At 45.4% G+C, this 22,814-nt stretch overlaps 2 protein-coding genes across 7 annotated transcripts; one reads left to right on the forward strand and one right to left on the reverse strand.

Moving 5' to 3' along the window:
• Positions 1 to 1,373: 1,373 nt before the first annotated feature.
• Positions 1,374 to 9,420, reverse strand: WHR1 (winged helix repair factor 1). Its single transcript, XM_073548811.1, has 7 exons — positions 9,281 to 9,420; positions 8,119 to 8,265; positions 5,498 to 5,643; positions 3,369 to 3,604; positions 2,961 to 3,058; positions 1,776 to 1,923; positions 1,374 to 1,566 (listed from the first exon to the last, which is right to left on the reverse strand). Exons 2-7 carry the CDS (start codon positions 8,219 to 8,221, stop codon positions 1,521 to 1,523), a joined length of 777 nt encoding a protein of 258 aa, XP_073404912.1. The 5' UTR covers positions 8,222 to 8,265; positions 9,281 to 9,420; the 3' UTR covers positions 1,374 to 1,520.
• A 42-nt stretch (positions 9,421 to 9,462) lies between these two features.
• On the forward strand, positions 9,463 to 21,625 carry DXO (decapping exoribonuclease). Of its 6 annotated transcripts, none has more exons than XM_073548806.1 (8): positions 9,463 to 9,594; positions 9,964 to 10,336; positions 10,826 to 11,052; positions 11,178 to 11,397; positions 11,487 to 11,622; positions 11,706 to 11,800; positions 19,007 to 19,110; positions 21,422 to 21,625. In XM_073548806.1, exons 1-8 carry the CDS (start codon positions 9,483 to 9,485, stop codon positions 21,493 to 21,495), a joined length of 1,341 nt encoding a protein of 446 aa, XP_073404907.1. In that variant the 5' UTR covers positions 9,463 to 9,482; the 3' UTR covers positions 21,496 to 21,625. The 6 variants fall into 6 exon arrangements, with proteins under 6 accessions (XP_073404907.1, XP_073404908.1, XP_073404909.1 ...); XM_073548809.1 differs by lacking the exon at positions 9,463 to 9,594 and adding an exon at positions 9,683 to 9,883 and having other exon boundaries at positions 9,968 to 10,336; XM_073548810.1 differs by lacking the exon at positions 9,463 to 9,594 and adding an exon at positions 9,840 to 9,874 and having other exon boundaries at positions 9,968 to 10,336.
• Positions 21,626 to 22,814: the final 1,189 nt, after the last annotated feature.

The following is a 22,814-nucleotide window of genomic DNA, read 5'->3' on the forward strand; positions in this document are numbered from 1 at the left end:
TGGCTGCAGCATTCAAGACAGATTGGAGAGGGGAGAGTTTGGTAAGAGGGAGACCGATTAGAAGAGAGTTACAATAGTCGAGACGAGAATGAATAAGAGAAACAGTAAGAGTTTTTGCAGAGTCAAAAGTAAGAAAAGGTCGAATTCTAGAAATGTTTTTGAGGTGCAGATGACAAGAGCGAGCCAGTGATTGAATGTGGGGGGCAAAGGAAAGCTCGGAAATCAAGTATGACCCCAAGACAGCGGGCATGTTGCTGGGGAGTAATAATGGCAGCAGGCGACCGCTTCTTCTTTATACGATGTCCAGGTTGTGTAGCCAGGATTCCTATAACTTTGAGCTTGTGAAAGCTGCCTCCATATGTATCTCTAGGACAATTCCCTGCCTTTGTATCCACTTCTTTGTATGCGAAAGACATGAGTCTCTTCTCTTACTGGGGTTGTCTCACTTTCCATGTAAGTGCACTTCTCTTGTGGCTCACAGCTTCATGGTTGCTGGCGGACATTGTGCCCCGATACCTAACAGATCGGGCAGGCGACATGGCTGAGCGCTCTTGGATGCTGCTATTAGAGACAGCTTTGCCTCAGCAACATCAGAGGTACACAGGAGCACTGAAGCTGCCAAGATCCAGTGGTCATGCACTCACATTCCCCTTACCTAGGAAATATAATCAGGCTGGTAAGGGGCCATGGATATTGCCCCCAGCTGCCCAGAAAAGGCACATCTATTAGATGCACCAATTCTGGCATTTTGCCTGGCTCTTCCCACTTGCCTTGTAGCGGTGGCAAGTGGGGTAACAGTTGGGGAGGTTGACGTCACCTTTGTATTGTCAGGTGACATCAAGTCCTGAGGTTAGTAATGGAGAGGTGTCAATAAGACACCTATCCCATAGTTGCATTGTAAGAAAACACAGACACCCAGAAAAAGTCCTTTGATTGAAAGAATGACACAGGACTACTTTAATAATCTTAATTAAACCATACTTACGACCTCGCCTAATTCCACCGAAGCCCTCAATTTCCTGTAATAAAACGAAAATAAAAAAACAACAATATACCATACCCGTCTGTCGTTCTGTCCCACTCGGTAATCCATGTCTGGGGGATTAATAGTATTCAACTTGGACAGTGCCAAGATGCAACTGTCCCGGTTGAGAACCACTGGTGACTGAGCTGCTGCGAGCATGGCCTCAGTGACTAGCGCTGACATCATCGAGGTTACGTCCGGTCACTGAAACTCCATTCTCAGCCGGGCTGAACTGCGTTGATCCCAGCTAGCACCGTGAGAAAAACACTCACACTGACTCCATAGTAGCGGATTTTCCCCGCATCACAAACACAACTGATTCTAAATAAGTTGGGACAGAAGACAAAAGTTATGAATAAATAAATTTATTATATTCCCCACATATATATTGTAGAACGTGGTCACGTCAGGTGGATGATGAGGGTTATTGTGAATTTCTGCAGACACAAGGAATGTGAATGACAAGGAACAGACACGGTGAGAGACGGGAAGAGCGCTACAAGTCAGATAGACGGAGAAGGGCCCCAGAGGGAGTGGGAACACTGAAAAAGAGAAAAAAGGAGAGGATCTAGTGAAACTACACAAGCAATTACCATTATTACTAGGTACAGCATCTCTGCAAAAGATAATCATTAACCATTTTACAGATTTATGTTTGCTGTCAGTTAATGGAACCTCGGCAGCTATTGTACTTCAGCCTCATAAAATAATGTAAAGGCCACACATTATTATATGACGTTTCGCCACTCACCAGTCCACTAGACCAGCCCCAATGATGTCGTGGATGTGATACTCCATCCCTAGTTTCACAGCAGGGGGAGGTTTTCTACTGGACAGATCGGTGAGAAGTACTTCTTTATATCGGGAGCGACTGATCTGTGAAAGAAGAGCTTTCCGTCCTGTATAATGCATGAAAGATGTAAAAACAAATCATTAGAGAGATGGGAATAGATAATCAAATATAGACCACTGCTTCGCACTCAGTGACACTATGGACCCTGTAAAACTACATCACCCAGGCCCCCGGAAGAAGCAACGGCAAAACGCGCGTCGGGGTGACGGGACACAGCTCCTTTTTTACCTCTGTGACCAACACATCAAATACTTAGGTAATATATCCATACTAGTTATCTTCATGGTTATACTGCTGTAACTATATATAGCTATGTGTTTTTTTTCCGATTCATTTTGTGAACGCATTTTATTTTAGAATGTGAGCCCCATTGGGGACAGTGATGATAATGTCTGTAAAGCGCTGCAGAAGAAGATGTTAGCGCTATATAATAATAATAATAATAATAATTTAAATAGGTATTTCCACTAGACATGTTGTAAATAAAGCGGAAATTGTCTTGCCCCAGTATGCTATATTCTCTAATTTTTCTTTTACTTTTTCAACAATATGTTATCTTTTCAATGCATAATTTCCATCAATTTATTGATTTGGGAAATATCTTAATACAAGGTGCACTTATTATCACATGCATGTAGCATAATATATGGCAACCTGGAGCTGGGATCTCTCTTGGCTAGAGACAACCTTTTATTAATTTTGTATTATTGAAATAAATTAATAAAAGTAAATATTTTCCCAATTTTTTTGTGCAAAAAACACTTTCATTCTTTAAAGAGTTCCAATATTTAGGGGATAATATGCTCTTATCACCCACTATGCCCAGGAAGTAGGGGGACCTTGGATGCATTAGAGCAGTATCATGGCAGGTACACCATCAGTACTTACACAGACTCAGGAACAAGTACTTTATCACAAAGATGACACGATTGCCTTACACTGAGTAAGATGGTGAAGGACTACTATGTGACTAGCATTATGAGGGAAACTACAAGACTGGAATTACTGGAAACACAGGACTACATGATCTTGTAAAAAGACGGCTTTACAGAGACTGACTGAATTGGCCTGATCATTCATTACCTTTTATAAAATGTTTGCTGAACTTGCCGGCTCCGGGGATGGACAGCCACCAGCTCCCGGCATCTCTCACGGTGAGAAGCCCGGCATGAACCAGCTGCCTAAGAGAAAATATATTTGGTGAGATAAAGCTAAGCCAAACCCGATCGTCTCCTGGTATATAATCATCATTCAGTGCAAAAAGTAACCAGGAGTGGACATCTTCTTGCACCACAACAACCTGTGATTGCATCAAGGACCCAAACAACAAGGCTTTAAAGCTCCTGGGACTGGATGTAAAATCCGCTTCAAAGCCCGAATGTAATTGCAATTTCTTCCCCTCTGAATTTACAGCTCACTGGTCAGGAGTAAGACACTCACTTCTCACACTTCCCCTACTGTCATCCCTATAACACAATGTCCTATCCTTACGTGATCTCCGCATCGCTGAATCGGTGTCTCTCCATCATCTCTTCCCGGTTGTAACTCATTTTAGAGGGAGTGAAGAGGCTGGAGTCCAGGAAGCGGCGGACGACAGGGGCTCCGGGACATCCATCTATGCTTCTAATGACGGCTCCTAGAAAATCTACCTTCCTGACCACAAGGAATGTGTCAGGATCAAAACCAGGCTGAACAAGGCACACTTCCCCCGTCAGCTGTAATGTGCTCTACAAGAGAACATATTGGCATTTTAGCAGTTGTAGTTATTATACTGTTACTGCGACAATATGCACGAGATCATATAATACTGCCCCCCTGTGCAGTAGACCATAGATACTATAATACTTCCCCCGTGCACCAGATCATAGCTACTGTAATACTGCCCCCGTGCATCAGACCAAGAATATAACTACTATAATAATGCCCCCTATGTACAAGAATAACAACAATACTGCCCCCTATGTACAAGAATATATCTACTATAATACTGCCCCTATGTACAAGAATATAACTACTATAATACTGCCTCTATGTACAAGACTATAACTACTATAATACTGCCCCTTATGTACAAGAAAATTACTATAATACTGCCCCATATGTACAAGAATATAACTACTATAATACAGCTCCTATGTACAAGAATATAACTGCTATAATACGGACCCTATGTACAAGAATATAACTACTATATTACTGCTCCTATGTACAAGAATATAATTACTATAATACTGCCCCTATGTACAAGAATATAACTACTATAATACTGCCCCTATGTACAAGAATATAACTCCAATAATACTGATCCTATATACAAGAATATAACTACTATAATACTGCTCCCTATGTACAAGAATATAACTACTATAATACTGCTCCCTATGTACAAGAATATAACTACTATAATACTGCTCCCTATATACAAGAATATAACTACTATAATACTGCCCCTATGTACAAGAATATAACTACTATAATACTGCCCCTATGTACAAGAATATAACTGCTATAATACTGCCCCTATGTACAAGAAAATTACTATAATACTGCCCCATATGTACAAGAATATAACTACTATAATACTGCTCCCTATATACAAGAATATAACTACTATAATACTGCCCCATGTACAAGAATATAACTACTATAATACTGCTCCCTATATACAAGAATATAACTACTATAATACTGCTCCCTATATACAAGAATATAACTACTACAATACTGCTCCCTATATACAAGAATATAACTACTATAATACTGCCCCTATGTACAAGAATATAACTACTATAATACTGCCCCTATATACAAGAATATAACTACTATAATACTGCCCCTATGTACAAGAATATAACTACTATAATACTGCCCCTATGTACAAAAATATAACTACTATAATACTGCCCCTATATACAAGAATATAACTACTATAATACTGCTCCTATGTGCAAGAATATAACTACTATAATACTACCCCCTATGTACAAGAGTATAACTACTATAATACTGCTCCCTATGTACAAGAATATAACTACTATAATACTGCTCCTATGTACAAGAATATAACTAGTATAATACTGCCCCTATGTACAAGAATATAACTAGTATAATACTGCTCCATGTACAAGAATATAACTACTATAATACTACTCCCTATGTACAAAAATATAACTACTATAATACTGCCCCCTATGTACAAGAATATAACTACTATAATACTGCTCCTATGTACAAGAATATAACTACTATAATACTGCCCCTATGTACAAAAATATAACTACTATAATACTGCTCCTATGTACAAGAATATAACTACTGTAATACTGCTCCTATGTACAAGAATATAACTACTGTAATACTGCTCCTATGTACAAGAATATAACTACTATAATACTGCTCCTATGTACAAGAATATAACTACTATAATACTGCCCCCTATGTACAAGAATATAACTACTATAATACTGCTCCTATGTACAAGAATATAACTACTATAATACTGCCCCTATGTACAAGAATATAACTACTATAATACTGCTCCTATGTACAAGAATATATTTACTATAATACTGCCCCTATGTACAAGAATATAACTACTATAATTAACTATTAGGACTCACCAGTAATCTATCTACAGTTGTGCGATCTCGGATGAGGTTGTACAATTGATGTCTTAAGAACATGGGGGAGAGACTGTCATTGAATAGTTTACGTGGGAATAGCGCCCACAGATAGGATACTGCCTCGTGAGGTTTCTCTGTGAAATCTGAGAAAACATGAAAAAGTGAAATACTAATATATATATATATATATATATATATATATACACACACACACACACACACACACACACACACACACAGTACTCATACTCAGGATAGATAGAGATACATTGTTAAGGGCTAGCGGAACGCACCAAATAGTTATGATGGTAAGAGGTGCGTTCGCAGCCCGGGGTCCACCGTGCAGAGATGTAACCTGCTGCTAGGTAATGGCGGATAGTAGCACGCTCGGGTTACCTCACCCGGAGTGTACGAGGCGAACCCTGTTACTTCACAAGGTCGCACTAAATGATATGAGCACAAGTGATGTGGTCACAGAACTCTGCCCAGAGGCATGGAGTCAGAGTCCTTCTAGACCCACTTGCGCACGGAGCAGCTACGGCGGCACTAGAGAGTAACGTTAGGAAAATGCTGTGCCCTGTTAGCTGTCACAGGGTGCTGCGGATAGACTTGTACCGCCCAGAGGTAAGGGAGGTATGGCGGCACTATGGCGCTAACCTTTGTGCTTAGACTGGAGCACTATGGCACATGCTTTGGCACCATGAGGCACTGACTCAAGCTAAACTAACCCCAAGACATACAGTACAGATCAAAAGTTTGGACACACCTTCTCATTCAAAGAGTTTTCTTTATTTTCAGGACTATGAAAATTGTGGATTCACTGGAGAGACCGTACCACGGGCATGCTCAGTAGACCGAAAGGAGGACTTAGTTCCTGGAGTGGCTCGCTGCTGACCTGCATGCGTTGCTATAACTGGACCAGAGGTGGCAGCAGCAACCAAAGCCTCAGTGCTAATCTGAGCAGAGCACCAGGATGGACGAGTCTGCTGAGCAGCCTCCTCTGCGCCGGAGAGGAATGGGAGACCGCCGAAGGCAAGGCTCGAGATTCCTGCTGTGCAGCGACAGGAACCCAACTCCTAACATACATAGATACAAATGGAAATATCCAGAGAATAGAAGGTCCCACATAAACACCAGGCCTCATCTATTAATATTGTTGCAGGTAACAACCAAGATTCCTCCTTGATGACACCCTGAATGAGTGAGATGTCTGGATGAACATGGCTGGGGCTGACTTGAGGCAGAGAAGTAGTTTTGGTCCAACATTAGCAAGAAATGTGAATCCCTGGTTTTATTTTCAGTCTCTTAATCAAATCCACCTTAGAAGGTGGTGCTGCTGCACATTTCTCGTGCATTCTTTGCACAGGAACGTTCCTGTGATGTCTTCAGCCTCATTAGTGAGGTTTTCAAGGTAGGGTGGGCTCATATCTTAAGACAACCTGAGTCAGTTAGGGTACATTTCCACGTACCGTAATGTGTGCACTTTGGACGGAGGGGAAGCCCCGCCCCCTTCTGTAAGCACGGTGATTCCAGATGTGCTCATTGAACACATCCGGGGAATCACTGCATTGTATCCATAGTGTAGGCAGTTTAGCTTGCAGAGACTGAGCGTCTCCACATGGTAAACAGACATGCTGCGGTCTAAAAAGACATGTCTGGTTTAGTGGGTGTGTCTCCTGCGTATTAGGACGCATAATGGAGACAAGATTTCATAAAATCCCCTCCAATATGCAGGAACATCTGGACGCTGCGGATTAAACGCTGTGGCTGAATACTGAATGTTTCCGCTACCTGGAAACATGCCCTTACACTCCCCTCGCTGTTCCAATGCAATCCAAGATGTAACATCTTTTAGCATTTCGGGGTCTGTGTATAAGGGTCTGTCGTCCCAAAGGCACATGTGGACCTGGAGGCCGATGAAGACATTACTCGTCTCTAGTTATTAACATATTATTGTTATAGGCCATGCTGACAGTTTCCACCGGAATATGTCCCAACAGTGGTCTGTACCATGTACACTGCTTTCTGCTGGAACAGGAAGTTCTGCAAACTGTCCAGATAAATCCCTGTTTTCTCTGCTGCAGATCTAGCAGTTCTCTTGAATGCTGAACCCTGTATAACCCAGCCTTGATTGGCTGTTGTGTACATTTTGCATAGGCAGAAAGGTGCCAATCAGTGCAGGAAGTAGGGTTATAGAGAGCTCAGAAATATGGGGGACTACCTTGGCTAGTCCTCATACTGATAATCTCCTGCTAGTAAAATAGAAATGTTATCAAAAGTACAGCAAGCAGCACAATAAGTGACACATCGCTGGAATAAGGAGCTCTGGCCCTACATCATGCTGCTCTCGGGTTAGGTGGCCAAACCTGCTGCCAGATTCCCTTTAAGACGCTTTCCTTATCTTCTACATTCTGAGCATGGACACAGGACGAACCTGGGTCCTACCACTGGGACACATCAGTATTGAGAACAGGGTCCCGTGCCCGCTGCTGTGAGAGGAGGAGGTCGTACATGCACAACTCTCCCCATAGATGGCACATATGTAGACATTGGGCATACCCCTTTATGTTACCTGCTGTGGCCGCAGTGTGGTTACTGTCTTCTGATGGTGCCATTACCTGGATATGGCGACGGATTCACATTTACATCAGATTTCAGATTTTCTTCCCGCGGTTTCTTCACTCTAAAGGGGTCACAGATCAGCTTGCGTTTGCGGTCCATGAAGGGGAAGGGGTCGGGGGTGAGGGTGGGAGACGTCCGGCCTCCTGTATAGAGAGAGATAAAGTCTGGAAAGGATGATTATATCAGGAGATCTGCATCACACACAGCTGTATCTGCACGACTGCCCGGGAGAACCTGCTCCTTCACTGCAGGAAGCACCGATGGCGGCAGAACAAGCAGGAGATGCGAGGTGTGACGGGCACAGACATGACCGCTCCCCTCATTATATCCCGGGCGCCTCCACCCACAGTAACGTCTGAAGACAAATCCACAGAGGATGCAATTTACAGCGAGCTGGAGAACAGCTAACATCTCTGACACCAAGACACGGTCATAAGGGGATGTGGGGATGTGTGCCTGGTCATAAGGGGGGGTGCCCGATGCACGGTCATAGGGGGGGTGTGCCCAATGCGTGGCCATAAGTAGGTGTGTGCATGGTTATAAGGAGGGGGTGCCCGATGCACGTGGTGTGTCTGATTAGCACCCCAACACCAAAGCAAGCGATAAGGGGCGCTACAGGGGGTGCATTTGTGGTCGACATATGGGCATCTCAGGTTTTGATAGGGGCGTCTGTCGCCGACAAAGGAGGTGACTGTGACTGACACAGAGACATTTGTGATCGATATACAGACACGGGGTCATCTATGGCCGACATGGGGGGCGCCTGAAGCAGACATAGGGAGCATCTAGGCGGACAAAGGGGAAATGAGTGGTTAATATACTGACATAGGGGCATCCGTGGCCGACGTAAGGGGCATCTATGGTTTTCATGGGGCGTCTGTGGTCGATATACTGACATAGAGGCATCTGTGGCTGACATGCATGGCGTCTGGAGCCCACACAGGGGGGCGGCCGCTTGCCACAGGCATAGTTGGATGTATGGCGCAGTGGGCATCAGGGCACCACACATACACGTATCCCACACTCGGGACTGATGACTGTGAGGTTCCTCCTGAGGGGAGGTAACACCTCGGTGCACACAGCAGTGGCCGGTCCTGGCTCTCGGGCAGTATGTGAATATCCCCGTGCACAGACACCAGCTGTCACACGCTCACTTACCTCCAGCCCACACGTCCCCTGTGCTCTGCCACAGACTGTATCAGAGCCAGACTGACCCGGCCGCCATCTTCCCGAAGACCAGGACCTGTTCTACCCTATGGACGGCAGAGTGTCAGCGTCCTGAACATACAGGAGACAGCACTCTAACTTACAGAACGTCCTCTAGTGTACTAATCACAGAACCTCTGCCTGTAGATGTGACATGAACGGGGGCCGAGAGGTGCAGCCCATCCGGCGCCTACATTATACGTCATCATTCCACTTAAAGAGACAGACCGGGAAAATGGATGAGAGTGTGCAGAGAGACAGAGCAGGTGAGGAGAGTAGTAGTAGCAGCAGAGGGAGCTGTTGGGATTTATGTGGGCTTGCTGGGAGTTGTAGTTCTAATAAAGCTTCTTCTATTATAGTATGGTATGTTTTTATAAGAGGGTTGTTAGTCAGTGTTGGAGCTCACATTGACTTGTGGGTGTCAGCGGAGTTGAAGCTGCCATGTTAGGTGCTGTCGGCAGTTACTCGGCCATGGAGGCACCTGTTACATGGCTCTAATGCCATATACGAGTTCCCTATAGTCGCGATGTCCTGCTGCGGTGGAGGGTGTGTAAGGTGACTCTGAGATGTATAACCCCCGGTAAAGGTAGTGTGAAGACCCAGGGCTCTACTTTAATTTATATTTTGTGTTTTAGCAAGAAGCCTTAAGAGAAGCCTGGAACCCCCTGATTTACCACCTCCCAAGAACCCCCACGTCACCTCCTTGAGGACCCATCCCTCAGTCTACCAGGGCTCCTTTCCCTTTTATAGGTTGCCCTCAGAGCTGGGGTCCTTCTCTCTGGATGAGAAGCGGTGTTACCATGGCGATGCCCGACGTCTACGTTTTCTTAGGCCCCCTGCGGGGATGGAGAGCGGAGCAGCTTCCCCTGGATGGGATGTGATGGAAGGATTTGAGGATCGCTATGTACGACGTGACGAAGACCAGAAAGAGGGACTCCTGCATATTTTAACATGGGTGAAGGAGAACAGAGCACTTCTGCGAGGAAATGGAAATCCTGAAAGCAAAAGGTGGGTATCTTTGTGTGTATGCAATTTTTTTCACTAACGTGCGCCATTATATACATCTGTCATCTGCTCCTTTCTAACATTAGGAGGTACAGGTAACATGCATAAAAAGTTGCAATTTGCGCAAAAAAACCCCGCACACACATTGATCCCTGGCTCCTATCTAGCATTGGAAAGTGTACTGCTGTGCTTGAAAGGCTGAGCTGGAGTAGCTTGCTTCAAATTTATCAGGTGAGAAATTTGATAAATCTGGAGCGGCGGAGCTGAAGTGGGTGCACTACAGATTGGGTGTAAATGACAACTGTGGGACACAGTGGGTAAGTCGCGGAGCGCTGTCACTGATGTTACATGTTTCAAGACCTTTTTATAAGTAAACTTTTATTATTTTATTACCCTTTTAAGAAACAAATTTGCGTTTCATTATCCAGGCAGGGTGTTTTAACACCCAAGTTGTAAAAGTTTCCTAATAAACATTTTCTGTCTTTCCTCCAGACCGGTGGACCGAGACTTTGTCACCTGGCGGGGTCACCTCACTAAGATTCTGTGCACCCCGTATGAAAGCCAAGAAGGCTGGATCCTGGCCGTGACGCTGTTTAAGGGCACCTTGTATATCAGCGAGAGGGAGACCGCAGCCGCTTACAGGAAGAGGAAAGAGAGGACTCGAGAGCAGGAGAAGCTCATGTACTCTGGGTACAAGTTCGAGAGCTACATGTGTGCAGGTGCGTCCGTCTCCTTTATATCCTCTGTTGTCCCGGCACGTGGGGGCCCTCAGTAACATCTGACCTGGGGATGGGCGAACTGTATTAAATTGCTCCCTCGCATACATATAACACCTTCTACCCAGATTCGCCTGATGGTGCTCCTTGCCCATCTGAAGTTGTGAACACCAACGAGGGATTTTGCAGCGTCTTGCTGGGCCGCCTGGCATCTCATTCATTCCTGGTTTCCGGAGAGGTGGACTGCAAAGACCCGAGCAGTACTAATCCCTCACCGCCATCGTGCTACGTAGAGCTGAAGACGAGTGCCCTGATACGGAGCCCATACCAAGAGCGCAGCTTCCACCGGTGCCAGTCATAACCGATATTAAATACGCCCCTTACCCTTTCCCCCCCGTGGACTGTATAGAAGATGAATGTCTTCTCTCTCCATTCAGGTATAAACTCCTGAAGTGGTGGTGCCAGTCCTTTCTGCTTGGGATTCCCCTCATCGTCACCGGATTTCGGAATCCGCAAGGAAGAATCGTATCTCTGGAGAAGTTTAGGACATCTGAGATCTCTCGCTTAGTCCGGGTAACAGAGAGTCACGTTTCATTTATCGTCGCTATATTGGAAGTTGTGGTACAGAGAGACATTTGCATTTGTTCCTGGTGCAGGGTGACAGGCAGAGCTGGGATCCGGCCGTGTGTATGAACTTCTGTAATGCCTTCCTCGATTATATCAAGAAAGTGGTGACCACAGATGACCACAGGTAAGAAGCCGTCTCTCTTAGAGGGGTTGTCTGGGATTAGGCTTTCTTATAGCGCCACACCTGTCCATGGGTTATATCTGGTATTGCGGCTCTAGTGAAGCTGAGCTGCTGTGACACACAACCTGTGCACATGTGTGTTACTGTTTGTGGTAGAAAGCAGCCATGTTTTTCCATGTTTGGCGCTAATGTCTCAGTAATGATTCATACAGACTTCAGCAGCTTTGTTCAGTTGCTCCTCAGCAGTGCATCGGGGGAATAATTGAAGGGTTGCTCTGACACCGCTCACATCCATGTCGGTAGGTGAGTGCCGCTGATGACGTCCTGTTGACAGGTGCGTGACAGGACGTGTGCACGGTCGGCAGATATCGGCAATGCACCTTATGCTAATAAACAGGACAAGTCCCCTGGCTGAACGTCATCTGTGGTGCTCGCCTCCTTATGCAGAATAAGGCATTAACCTTTTCACAGCTCCATTACGTTTGTCTGTTAGTACCACTGTAATATCTTAGAGCAGGAGTACGATGTTGAGGAGTACCTGCAGCTGCAGGGAATTTTATTTCTCATCCTCCATAGGGTTGTATTTGTGTTCGCATGGGAGCCGGGCGAAGACGTCTCTTTTACCATTGAAGCAGATTCTGATCGGTTGGTCATCCCAGACTGGTATGTGGAAGCGATATCACAGGCTTCATGATGCGGTGGCCAGAGAATAAGCATTCATACTTCTGGGGACCTCTTATACCCACCGGGGCCAAGGTCTGCGGACTATATGAAGGCCATCACCAGGAAAGACTTGAGCCCTGGACGTGCCCGTCTGGGGCTGGTCCTCGATTTTATGCCGCAGTGTAACGGATCAGTTACATAGAGATTTGTTATCACATCCAGCCATATTACCCCAAATCTAGGGTAACAATGGTCATGACGGCCATATGTAGTGATGTGCCAATATAGGGAGGGCTACGAGCACAGGGGAAAAACACAATTCTCCATTTAATCCCTACCACCTGAGTCCGATGTAATGCAACACGTCTCCTACAATCTGCAGCCGCCGAGGGTCTGGATGGAGTGAAATCTCATTTACAGGGCTAGATGTCGGAACAAGTACTGGAGAAGCAAATCCCGTGTGAGACCAATTGAAAAAGCTGCTAGTACAGCAGTGCAACCTCTAAATATCCTACTGCTTCAGCAAACGGCAAGGGCCCGTGATTCCCAGAAGTTCCTCCAGGATCTTGTTTTCCACAAGCACCCCTTGCAGGCGGGAGGACAGAGGTAATGCCCGTTCTCTCTCTGCCCCATGACTAGGTCTGCAGAGATGAAGCTGCCCCGGATTTTGTTCAGCCCCAAAAGCCTCATTACTTTATATATTGTGATAATGAAATCCGTATAACTGCGACCATATCACAGACTGCAAATGGTGTCACCACGGGATCCCATCACCGTCGCGTCGGCTGTAAATAAAGACATTTATTTTCCAATCTCTGGCTTATGTTTGCTTTGTCGTCAAGTAAGAAAACAAGTCAGTAGGTTGTAAGACACTTCCAAAGATGGGGACAAGTGCTGACGTTCCCCAGGATCCTTGTAGGCTAGAAGACCGGCGATGCATCATCTCTGGGAGAACGTAACCTTAATCATTTCAAGCATTGACTCCTGCATGTCTTAGTCGCTGCCTTCTAAAAGCAGATCTTTCACCAGATTCCACAAAACAAACTGCATACATGATTAAATAGATCTTAGACCCGATGAGGCAGGTCTACTTACTTTGAAAATCGTCAGAATGACTATCATCTGAATATTAAAATGAGCAGTCAAGCTAAAAAGTGAGAAAGCTCATGAATCAAAATATGTTCGATCTCTCCCCACTCAGCCTGACTGGCAGCTGCAGCTTGTACGAAGCAGTGCAAGATCTCAGCAGGGAGGAGGGACATTGAGAAGCTGTCTGGCTAGGGGGATGGAGAATGAGTTAAAACTTTCAAAAATGGTAATACAGCCATTCTGACATGGATTATCACAGCCAGTACACTAGACTCATCAGGTCTGTACAATAAAGTATGAAGTATGTTTTGTGAAATCTGGTGATTTAATTCATTCTACCCTGATGCAATCTGTCTCGAATAACAAGGGGGATATATTCGTATCCCACTGCTGCCACCAATTTGTCACGTACCCACTTCTCAGCACGAGACTTGAGGTTGCGCCTGCAAGGGTTAATCTATCTCCTCTCCCTCAGTCCAGCATTCAATCTCTGTTCTATGCTGCAATGGGAGCATAAATCACACCCCGACACAGCCCATGCAACCCTCTCATACACGCCACCACTTACTGAATACACGGGTGATTAGTCCCGGAAATATTACTACTATTGTCTGCCAATCACCAGGGTCACACACTCTAAGGCTATAGCTTCTTTAGAGCATACAAGGTTCAAACTAATTAAAGTTTTAAGCTTAAATAGAAAAGATACAGTGCTTACAATAAAAAGATATAGAAAATATGAAGATAAAAAGTGACAAACATATGCAAAAACAGTGATAAAATGAGAGAAAACTTACAGAAATATCGAACTTTGCATTCTAGTATTCTGTCCCTGAGGGAGAAATATGAAATGGAACACATCAGCCTAGCTGCCCCTCACTGTATACAGGTTTCTTTGTGTAAAGGCCTAATTTATAGATTTAGTCAGGGATCAGGTTTCTAGACCAGCCTCTCTTGTTAATATTCTAATTCTTTGTTTGTGACTGGATCATGGCTATTTACCCATGACACAGTATCTTCCTCTGAACACTATTTGTGTGATCTTTCTCACAGACAGTGTCAAGCTGCAATTGGCATCTCCCTTAGAAGAGTCAGGTGTGAAATGTTTCTCAGTAAGGCCCCCTGGAGAGACGGGAGACTTCCTTTCTCAAGGCCCCCGTCACACTAAGCGATATCACTAGAAATATCGCAGTAATGTCACTGGTTTTGGGAAGTAGCAGGTGCTGGACACAAAATGCTGCACTTGTATTTTTTCACTTTCCATCAGTTTGGACATGAATTGGGTTCCCTGATCGGTTAACATTTCCCTGGGGAAACCCACACTAGAGAAAACAGTAAAGCATCCGCCACTTTGTCTGCTCAGATGGTGGACAGTGCCACTGCTTCTGGATACCGTGTAGCATAGTCCACCATTGTGAGGATGTACTTTTTGCCAGAGCTGCTAGGTATTGCAAGTGGCCCTATACTATCCACAGCCACTCGTGGGAAAGGCTTGTCGATCACTGGTAGTGGTTTCAATGGGGCTTTCTGTATATCCCCAGACTTTCCAACCTTCTGACAAACTACACAGGAACGACAGTAATTGGCTATATCTGTTCCTATCTTGGGCTGATAAAAATTAAGTCAGGTGAGCTTTAGGGTACCGTTACACATAGCGATGCACCAGCGATCCCGACAACGATATGGATCGCTGGTGCATCGCTAAGTGGTCGCTAGTGAGCTGCCACACAGGCAGATCTCACCAGCGACATCGCTGGGGTCGGGGGTCGCTACTTACCTGTCAGACGCGGCGATCCTGACGTCCTCCCGCCCGCGTCCATGCCTCGCTCGTCGGTGCCGCAGGAAGTGGCCGACGAGAAATGATCCAGGACCTTCTCGTGCGACCAACGATGAGCAGCAGGGGAGCCGGTCGGAGGTAAGTATCACATGCAGCGATATCGCTAGCAATATCACTACTACGTCACAAAATCGGTGACTTTACAGCGATATTGCTAGCTATATCGCAGTGTGTAACGGGGGCTTTAGTCTTTTGTATTCCAAGGTGTCCAGCCAGAGGAATTTCATGAGCAATTCTCAATAATTGTTCCCTAAATGGATAAGGAACGACAAGCCGCTTTTCACAGTCCCAAGGTTCTGTAGTATCTGTGGGAAGAGTCTATTTATACAGTCTGCCCTGGTCCCAGTATATTCTCAACTTGTCAGAAGCAGTGGGGGATTGGTCTGCAAGACATCTGAGCTTCTCCAGACTGACATCTGTCTGCAGTGCCTCCTGGAAACTGACTGTCAGTCTGCAGCCCCTGGCCTAGTGTGACTGCCAGTCTCTGGTCTGATGCTGAGTCTTCAGTGTCGGTTATCAGGGACCTTGGTCAGTCTGCCATGTGAGGAAGCTCCCGGGCCACAGTATGGTCCTCCGGTTAAGGCAATTCTATTTGAGCCTCAACCTCCAATCTCTGGGGTTTTGTCTGAGCCACAGCATGACTCCGAGTCACAGCTGCCACATACATACATTTTCCCTCCTCGCATGGGATTTCCAGCGGTTCACTTTATACCACCTTCTCTGTAGCATTTACTTGCAAGGGAGAGACATAGTGGGACACCATCCTCCCCAAGTCTGTGCCAAGCAACACATTGGTGGGAATAGCCTCTGATACTCCCACTTCTCTGTCCTTTCCCTGCTCCCCAGTCCAGGTATACATAGGCCATGGGCATGGCAGGGCTGACACCTTCAATCCCGGTTATAGAAATATTCTTTCCTGGTATATCTGCAGGGTTTACCATCGCTGGATGCATCAGAGTCACCTCTGCCCCAGTGTCTGAGACCAATGGTGACATTGCCAACAGTGACAGATTGAAAGTTCTCATTGATCCTCACATCAGAGCCGGCCACAAAGAGGACAGAAGGTGGGGGCCCAGATGGCTTTGTGGTTGTGGTTGGGAGTTTCTCCCTATCAGGGCAGACTGCGCTCACATGTCCCATTTTGTTGCAGGAGAAGCATCGGCGTATATCGCCTAGATAATGTCTATTCCCCGGGATCCCATAGGAGGTGGGCTTGGACAGCACTGGTGATCGGCCTGCAGAGGGAGAAGGGTCCCTGTTTGGCTTACCTCCCTTCCAGCTGAATCCCGATGGCTTCCGCACCTCGGGCATCCTGTTAGCCACACAGCAGTTATCAATCTTTGCAGCCTGATCCGCAGTTTGTGGCTCCCGATCACACACAAATTTTCGTACATCCGTGGGACACATATGAAGAAATTGATCCTTGACCATAAGATCCATAAGTCCTCAAAACTGTAAACAGAAAGTCCCCTGATCCATTAGTCGAACGTGGTCCTCAAGGTGCTCACGACATCTGCACAGCTGTCCGCTGATCCACTTTGTAGGTTCCGGAACTTTCTCCGATACACTTCTGGGGTTAGGTTGTATTTCCTGATCAGTGCCTCTTTTATTGCATCATAATTCCCATCTAGCTCTGGCGAGAGGCCAGCAAAAACTTCCAGGGCTTTGCCTCTCAACCCTGGGGCTATATACTGCGCCCACTGCTCACTGGGTAGATGGTATTGCCTGCAGGTTTTTTCAAACCCCGAAGGAAAGTATCCAAGTCTGTATCCTTCTCCATCACAGGGAAGTTTTCCAGATGTGGTTTCCTTGGATTTATGTCCTGGAGGGGGGGTCAGCTGCGGACTGTTACCATTCTATTTGAGCCATCTGAAGCATGACAGCTCTCCCGGCATTCTGCAGCCTCTCTCTCAGCCAGGCATTCTGCAGCAGCAGCCTGGCATTTTGCAGCCTCTCCCTCGGCTCGGCGTTCTTCAGCCTCTCCCTCGGCCCGGCGTTCTGCAGCCTCTCTCTTGGCCAGTCAGTACTGTAGAATAAGATGCATGCACAGTTTAGGATCACTTGTTCCCAGCTGTTGTAAGTCCATTTTTAAAGTAAAGAAAGAACACCGTGAGCACAACTCAAGATGGTGCTAAGGTTAGGTTCCCAAACCGTTAAAGCAACAAATATGAACCTAGCACTCAACTTAAAGGTATTTGTAAGGCGGTTTATTGTAGTACACGAAAAAAGACGTTTCGGTCAATGTGACCTTCTTCAGTTACTACAAGGGTAAATATAATTACAAAACAAAACGTCATATAAAACAGAAAAAATAGCAAAGGAAAAAAAAGGGGAAAAAAAAACCAAAGGAAAACAGAAGTATATACAAACAATAGTCAAAATGGTCATACAAAAATAGGATAAATTGGTCGCAGATAACGCCAGGTATCCCACACTGCCCATAGCACGCCAAATAATTTAAAAAGAGCCATAGAAAATATATAGCAGCAATCCATAAGAATGTCAAACATACCATGTGGTATATAGATTGTGTAGAGCTTATAGGCATCTATCAGAAAGGACGATGGTGCTTTAGGTATCTAAAAAAACAAGATGCGGTGAAATGGAGCGTATGATAGTAGTTGTGAATCATGTAGCAGGAAAAAAAAAAAAAATAGTACTTACTGAGGAGAATGATCTCTGTAAGGTAATGAGCTGTGGAGGATATAGTGAGGGGTATCATTATTGCAATGTGTGCATAAATAGTATCACCTCCACTGTGAATAGGTACACATCAGCACTAAGTATTTACCTTGTCAGTCTGCATGCAGGAACAGATGGCCGGTGGACACCGCATCTGGAGGCACGTTTGCCCCTCTCCTATATACTGACAAGGTAAATACTTAGTGCTGATGTGTACCTATTCACAGGGGAGGTGATACTATTTATGCACACATTGCAATAATGCTCCCCCTCACTATATCCTCCACAGCTCATTACCTTACAGAGATCATTCTCCTCAGTAAGTACTATTTTTATTTTTTTATTTTTTTGCCAGTATCCTTGCACAATCCAAAATCCCCAGTGATTTCTTACAAATTCCCCAACGTGAAACCCGTGGTAGGGACTTAGAACGGGAATTAAGATTTCTTACCAATTCAGAATTGCATTGTGCTACTTTGAGTATTTACGGGTCCAACGGATTCCTAGAGGTCTCCGGGTTCCTCTGCGACCTACACTTTTTTGTGAATCTCCTGACACTTGTGCTAAATTTGAACAAATCCTTAACAAGTGTTCTCTCGACCTAATAACTCTCACAGTTGACTACCTCCAGAAGGCGGTTATAACCAGCTCTGAACCTGTGAAGGTCATCGAAACCCAATTATCAGCAACTGGTACACCAGAAGAACTAAGTTCTTTAAAGGCTGAGATTCAAGTACGTATTGACCGCCATAAACGGGATATCGAAACTAGGAAGAGGAACAAATTCGCCAGGGACGCAGAGGACTATAAATTCAACCGGGTCTACAGATGGCAGGACAGCTCAAGATCCACAAATACCAGACCAAGCCATCAATTATCGACAGATTATTCCACCTCCGGTTCAGACCAGGAACAAGGACTAACCGCTTCTACTTCAGCTCCTTTTTTAGGTTCACGCCGGCGTTACAACTACAGAAGAAGACAAGGCGGGGGCAGAGACACAAGAAGGGACCAGGACCAAGGTCGAATCACCCGATCCAAGGTACGGACAATCTGGTGATCAACATCTCCTCAAGAACCCTGAGTATCACAGAATATGCCGTCCTACCCTTGGGAATCAACCCTAAACTTTTGTCTTCCCAAACCTTGGGCCTACGTAATAAAAGTTTGTTTCGGCCCCCACATGCCTCACATGCAGTAGAAACATTCATCAATTTTGTACAGAACTCATTCCAATCATTAAGAAATGATATTGATAGGGGTACTTTGTTTTATCCTTCCAACCTTACAATTGAGGAACGACATGCCTTTCAGTCCTTACAGGAGGACAACTCCATAGTCATCAAACCGGCTGACAAGGGTGGGGCCCTAGTAATCATGGATAAATCCATGTATTTGTCCGAAATCATGCGACAATTGAATGACACCTCAATTTACCATACGCTGCCGCGGGATCCCACTTTTGATATTAGCCGCCAAATTAATACCATCCTCCTGAAATACTCGGATCTGGGGGTTCTCGATCAGAAAACTTGTGATTTTCTCAGTAATAAAAACCCCATCACTCTTGTTTTTTACACTCTTCCAAAAGTCCATAAAAATCTGGAGAAACCACCTGGTAGACAGATTGTGGCGTCTACAGATTCGATTCTGTCACCCCTGGCAGTATTTTTAGAAAAAATATTAACACCTTTGATTCAGAAGTCTAAGTCCTTTATTCTGGACACAGGGGCCTTTCTATCAGATATCCAACATCTCCAAAAAGTCCCACAGGAGGCACTACTAGTGACACTAGATGTAAAGGATCTTTACACTTCGATTCCCCACTCTGATGGTATTAATTCTACAGCCCGATTACTCACTTCCACAGGAATGGATGTAGATCAAATACACCTATGTATTGATCTTCTCCACTTGGTACTCACTTCTAATTTTTTTCTCTTCCAAGATGACTTCTACCTACAGGTTCGTGGGACTGCAATGGGCTCCAATGTAGCGCCCCCATATGCAAATGCCTATATGGCGGATTTCGAGGAAAGCATCATCTATAAAAACGACCTCTTCCGCAACTACGCCATCCTATGGAAGCGCTATATCGATGATGTCTTTTGCATATGGGGCGGCTCATTGGAGTCCTTGCTCTCTTTTTTTGACATCCTGAATTCATCCTGGCCCGGTATCCAATTCACCATAGGACACGATCTTTGGCGCATGAATTTTTTGGACACCATGGTCATTAAGGATCCCAATGGCTTCCTATCCACTGACCTGTATATTAAAAGTACAGACCGGAATAGCCTCCTCCATTTTGAAAGTCTCCATCCTCCCTCCACCAAACGGGCAATACCTAAATCACAATATCAAAGAGTGAAACGTATTGTTACCAACACTGATACTAGAACTCTATGCCTGGATGAGATGACCAACAAATTTGTAGAAAGAGGATATCCCCCCTCTTTACTAGAAGCATCAAGAGATACCCCCACACGATCACACGAGGGAATGACGAACCGCATTCCGTTTGTACATACGTTCCACCCCTTTGCCTATATTATCCACAAGTCCATTCGTAAAAATTGGCATTTACTTTCCACAGCTCATCCTGATGTTCGAGAATTTCAAAAACCGTTTCTCCCCTGCTTTAAACGAGCACCCAATCTGAAGGACTCCCTGGTCAAAGCAGACATTGGCCCTAAATCCACTATTCACAAACAACGTTTTCTACATAAACCTAAAATGGGAACTTTCCCATGCCTACATTGTGTGCAATGTAACAATGTTCTCAAGGGAGATAAATTTGTACACCCCCACTCTGGCAAAGAATTTAAAATCTCCAATTTCTTTACATGTGATTCTGCTTATGTGATATATCTCATTAAATGTCCCTGTTGTCTCTTATATGTAGGGGAAACTTCACAACCCATACGAGATCGAATATCAAAGCACAAATCCACAATTAGGTGCAAAAATATTCTTCCCATTCCCCACCACGTCATTACCCAGGGTCATAACATCTCACAACTTCGATTTCAGGTAATTGAACAGGTGTCACCTCCCCGACGGGGTGGTAACAGGATCCTTCACCTCAAAAAACGAGAGGCATTTTGGATCCATACCCTCGAAACTATGAGCCCGAGAGGGTTAAATAGGGATTATGAAATATCAGCATTTTTGTAAAAAAACTACATCTCACATAAGCCCCTTACAAAATTAGAGTCAACACTCAGTGTATGTAATTTTTTTTTTGTTTGTTTTTTTCCGACCTGTTTATTATGCTACTTTTATGTATATTCGTCTTTCTAGGAGCCGTCTTGATGCCATAATATACTAACGTATTCCTCTCTCTCTCACAGAGTCGATTATATTAATGTGTTGGAATTGGACGCCACTGCTACAAGCCCATTTCTATCTATTTGGGATTACATAGCGTTATTTCTCTCCCACAAGTCTGCACAGCTCAAATACTATCGATCTCAGCTTATTTGGGCTCTCTGTATATAGTTCTCCTTGAATATACTGCCTTTGTATGAATTATCACAATAAAGTTATTTAGTATATTTCTCTGGACCTCTGCAGTGTCTCAATTAGCATAATCCCGACACCCAGGGACCATTGTCTGCTCACTCCCACCCTGTTCAATGTTTTCTCCTGACCAGGCTATGGTCATTTATATGTTAATTTCTATCTCTTGAATTCTGCTCTCCAATCTCCCTACCAACAATATATAGCATCCCCACACATAACCGCTATTATTAGCATGTGTTTCTCCACATTTTGAGCTGGTATTATGTCTTTCTTCTGGTGGAAAGCAAGCTCTCTGTACTGTGGATCCCACAGCCATATTCTTCCTGTTAGTCACTTCCTGTTTACTGGAGCTTACAGCTCCCATTGGCCGCCCACCACTAAGTATCGCTCCCCTTCCCTTTTTAAACCTGCATGTCTGCATGCAGGATCAGATGGCCGGTGGACACCGCATCTGGAGGCACGTTTGCCCCTCTCCTATATACTGACAAGGTAAATAGTGCTGATGTGTACCTATTAACAGAGGAGGTGATACTATTTATGCACACATTGCAATAATGATCCCCCTCACTATATCCTCCACAGCTCATTACCTTACAGAGATCATTCTCCGCAGTAAGTACTATTTTTTCCTCTTCGCCACGACAGCACCCACTGAGAGAGGGGATCCGCCCCCGGAACAGGAAACCTACAGAGAGATAAATGGGGCGGTCCCCCTCGCTCCCTCAGTTTGGTTTCCTGTTCCTGGAAAGGAACCCGCAGAAGAGGATTCCTGGTCTGGTAGCCGCCTGCGTGCAGAATATGAGCAGCAGGGGCCCCAGGACTGGAGGCAGCATCGGGCGGAGAGGTGTATGTTCACCCCCCCCACAGCTGGTAATGCAGGTGAGGCCGGAGGTGACAGTGGTGCCAAGGCTCACTAGGGGAGAGGGACATGGCTATACACTCCCCCCGAGGGGGCAGGCGCATTACAAAGTGCCATATGGGCATACTGGGCCGCACGCCCCCTCCCCCCGAGGCAGAAGAGCTCGAGCGCTGTGCTGAGCAGCGCCACCGTGAATCGTACCTGCGGCAGGGGTTAATGGACGAGGACCCCGTGAATGGCGGGGCGCGGATGTGCGGTGAGCAGCGCCGGCCGTGCGACCAAGCGTTCCCCAGGTGAGGCAACCCGGAAGCGGTAGAGGACTTCCGGGGTCAGGACAGCAGGCAGACACCGCGGGACAGCGC

Source organism: Dendrobates tinctorius, unplaced genomic scaffold (assembly GCF_039654945.1).
Source record: "Dendrobates tinctorius isolate UK_male_01 unplaced genomic scaffold, ASM3965494v1 ptg000158l, whole genome shotgun sequence".
NCBI classification, from domain to species: domain Eukaryota; kingdom Metazoa; phylum Chordata; class Amphibia; order Anura; family Dendrobatidae; genus Dendrobates; species Dendrobates tinctorius.